This window comes from Solanum stenotomum, chromosome 6 (genome assembly GCF_019186545.1).
Source record: "Solanum stenotomum isolate F172 chromosome 6, ASM1918654v1, whole genome shotgun sequence".
In the NCBI taxonomy this organism is placed as follows: Eukaryota; Viridiplantae; Streptophyta; class Magnoliopsida; order Solanales; family Solanaceae; genus Solanum; species Solanum stenotomum.
In genome coordinates this window covers 2,008,680-2,012,832 of record NC_064287.1, presented here as the reverse complement: position 1 = coordinate 2,012,832, position 4,153 = coordinate 2,008,680, and the positions used below count along the sequence as shown (strand labels likewise).

Sequence of the window (4,153 nt, the reverse complement as noted above, 5' to 3'; positions counted from 1 at the left end):
TAATAATAAATTCTTTCACACCAAAACACACTCTAAAAGGAAAGAGAAGTGAGAACAAAAAGAATTTATTAGAAGACATTTTACTGTACACCATCATATATTATAATTTTAAGATTGAGTTCCACTTATTATATGCTTCGTAATAATACTTTTATTAATCTTTCTTAATAAGAAAGGAAAAAATATAAAAAAAAAGTAAAAAGTTAAAGACAGCCAAAAGACGTGTGTTTGAAAGAAATGAATGCTCTTTTTGTTGAATGAATGAGACAATTGATTACACAAATTTTGATCTTGTTCTTAGAAGTTTCCAATTCTTGATTAGGTGAACCACAAAGGATAACTTTAGTACATAATCTAATAAAAGTGCTCAATTAAGGATCTTTCTAGGTTTTTAGACTAAGTTAAGTTATATAAACGAACCGTGTAAAATAGGATTAGTAGAATTGTAATTTAATCTATTATAATAAATTAGTAAGCATCTTTATTTGATTATGTGACACTTATGGTGGAAAAATGATCAATGAGTGTTGGTCAATGATCAAAGAAAACAATTGCCAAACTTCTAAACTGACAAACTATTTCTACCATAAATTTATATGGTGCACATTTTTTGGGGGATCGATGAAAGTATAGTCGAAGAAACAAATTTGTGAGATTTGTTGAACCAAAACTTTAACAATATATGCCTAGACTTAGATTATGACCAGAGGTGGACCCATCTCTATAGGCGGAGGAACACGTTCACTCGTTAACCTAGGAAAAAAATCATGTATATATGTATATCAGTATATCTATCTTGAGAAATTGACATAAATTAAGATATAATTAATAGTGCACCCATGAGGAACATAGGTATTTCATTGTACTACTGGTACAAGCTAAAGAAATTACCCGCCAGACTTGGATTTGAATCCAGCTACAGTGTTGTTTCACTATTTTTGTTTTAAGTTTATTTTAAAGCTCATTTTGAGCTAAGCTAATATTAGTGCACCCAAAATTTTCAAATCATGACTTCGCCTATGATTGTGACAAATTACAAATTATTATAAAATTTTCTTTATGAGTTTTTCTTTATATTATTTGTGCACAAAACTTACTCTCTTATTACTACCACATCATTTTGTATTTGTTAATTAGTTGAGGGGAAAAAGAAGAAATATTGAAAGGAAGGTGCCGAAAGAAGGCAAAAATAAATGAATATTAGAGAAAGAGGACAAGAAGGAAATGGGGTCAAAAGAAGTGAGAAGAGAAACAATCAAAGGAATTAAAGAAAACAATAACTAGAGGACAAGTTGCATATGCTAATTAAATATTTTAATTAATTTGATTTCGAAAATCTCCTTATCCAAAAACCAGCATTCAATTTGTCCTTTAGTTTTGATAAAATTCTTTCATTCTTAATGAAAAATAAACTAAATTTAAAGATATGATTATAAACTTACATGAATATAGTAACTTTAGTTGACAATTTACATTCATACTAATAGATTTTTAACTGTCAATCTAATTATTATTATAGTATTAATATAAAAATTACAGTAAAAATTCATAAACGTCAAATTTTGAATTCATTTTTAGAACACTTCCTACTTAAATAATTTTTATGCAACAACAAATTTAAATTAGAATCTTAAAATATCTGTCAAACGCTCGAAAAAAAAAGAGGAAAAAGCCAAAGGGCAAATCTAGGAAATTAGTACTTTCTTTTATTCATCTCAATTTATGTGACATATTTTCATATCTGGTAACCGTTTAACTTTATAATGCCTATTAGTTTCTTAATAAGATAATTTATAATTACATGGATAATAACAATTTACTTTAGATCGTAAATTTTTTTTAAAAAAATTCTTAAAAATTCTACATCCAGTCAAACAACATCAATCCGTCGAATCGTACTATTTGGTGAAAACGTAGCTAGTGTCTCACCTACAGCTCACTAAGGAAAAGTAGTTAACTGTTATCATTACAACCAGCTTGCAAACAACTAAAAGCCCTATTAAAGAAACCGCGTTTTCTTTTTCTTTTTTAATTCTTTTTCCCTTTATTTCCTCTTTAGATTTTTTATTTTTTTAAAAAAAAAACCTTTAAATCTATATATAAATACACATCCATCTACTCACTCTCTCACCTCACTTTTTCCAAAAAAAAAAAAATGGATTCTTCATCTTCAAAAAAAATTCTTCTTCTCTTTGTTACATTCTTGAATTTTTTCTACATTTTATTAGCAAAAAATACCCCTTTTTCTATGTCATTTCCTCTTATTTCAACACAATTATCACATAATTCATCATCTAAAGCTCTTTTTCTTTCATCCCTTATGGCAAATTCTCATCAAAATACAAATACAAAAATTAAGCCTAGAGTTCCATCTTTGAATTATAAATCAACTTTTAAATATTCTATGGCTCTTATTATTACACTTCCTATAGGTACACCACCACAAAATCAACAAATGGTTTTGGATACTGGTAGTCAACTTTCTTGGATTCAGTGCCATAAAAAAATTCCAAAAATACCCCCGCCAACGACGTCGTTTGATCCTTCTTTGTCCTCTTCTTTTTCCGTCCTTCCTTGTAGTCATCCTTTGTGTAAGCCGAGAATTCCCGATTTTACCCTTCCAACGTCGTGTGACCAAAATCGGTTGTGCCACTACTCGTATTTTTATGCTGATGGTACTTTGGCTGAGGGTAATCTTGTCCGTGAAAAAATTACATTTTCACGTTCCCAAAGTACCCCTCCTTTGATTCTTGGTTGCGCTACCGAGTCCGATGATGCTGAGGGTATTTTGGGAATGAATCTTGGAAGGTTCTCTTTTGCCTCCCAAGCCAAGGTACAAAAATTCTCGTATTGTGTGCCAATTCGACAAGGTAACCATACGGTTAAACCTACCGGAACATTTTACCTAGGGCAAAACCCGAATTTTCGTACATTTCGATACGTAAATTTGTTGACTTTTCCTCAAAGTCAACGCATGCCTAATTTGGACCCCCTAGCATACACAGTTGGTATGCTAGGGATAAAAATTGGCGAAAAAAAATTGAATATCTCTACGAGGGTTTTCCGGCCAAATGCCGGTGGTTCTGGCCAGACGATTGTCGATTCGGGCACGGAATACACTTTTTTGGTGGAAGAAGCGTATAATAAGGTGCGAGAAGAAATTGTTAGGTTAGTTGGTCGGAAAATGAAGAGAGGTTACGTGTATGGGGAAGCGCTCGACATGTGTTTTGATAGCGTCCATTCAATGGAAATCGAACGTTTGATAGGTGACATGACATTGCAATTTGAAAATGGAGTTGAGATTTTAATCAATAAGGAAAGGATGTTAGATGAAGTGGAGGGTGGGATCCATTGTGTTGGGATCGGACGGTCAGAATCACTTGGTATTGCAAGTAATATTATTGGCAATTTTCATCAACAAAATCTATGGGTAGAATTTGATTTGAGAAATCGAAGAGTAGGGTTTGGGAAAGGTGAGTGTAGTATGCAAGTGTAATGGGCATTAATTATATACTATGGTATATATTTCATGAGATTATATTCGAAGAGATCGAAGGTCTATCGTGACCTAATTTTCTGAATATCGCTTGCTCATTCTATATATATTGGATGATAATATGGCGCTGGCCGTGGCTTTAGTCTTAATTGCATGTTCGAGGCTACAAAGAGGTTCAGATTAGTAATACTATGATTCGAGTTATATGATATTTTAATCAATGGTCTCGAGCTAGAAGAGGACTTAGGTCTTGTGCAGTGTAAAATAGTAATGTAGTAGTAATAGATGAGGATGAGAACATATAATGTATGATATGTATATGTACTTGATTAAATTTGCAATTCTTTTATTATATGTATTATTTTTTTATTTCTACATGGAAAGTTTACTTAAATTTCGTTTGATCTAATTAGTTCACTTTTAAGATATTTTAATTAAGATTTTGATAGTCCTATCTTTCTATAAGCAATATTTGATATATCGACACACATTGCTTCATGTTTGTTATTTCGACACCACTTAGTAAGTTTCATAGAAAAATTTTAAAAAATATTTTTCTGAAAGAATAATGCAAAGTAAATAGAAGTATAAAGTCTAATAAAATTTAAAAGTCTTAAGAGTATGTTTGACTAAGTTTATAAACGAATTAAAGTTTAT

The 4,153-nt window shown here is 30.9% G+C and overlaps 1 protein-coding gene across 1 annotated transcript; it reads left to right on the top strand.

Moving 5' to 3' along the window:
* Positions 1-2,123: 2,123 nt before the first annotated feature.
* LOC125867464 (aspartic proteinase PCS1-like) lies at positions 2,124-3,871 on the top strand. The gene has a single exon (XM_049547977.1). It carries the CDS (start codon positions 2,156-2,158, stop codon positions 3,494-3,496), a length of 1,341 nt encoding a protein of 446 aa, XP_049403934.1. The 5' UTR covers positions 2,124-2,155; the 3' UTR covers positions 3,497-3,871.
* The last annotated feature ends 282 nt before the right edge of the window (positions 3,872-4,153 follow it).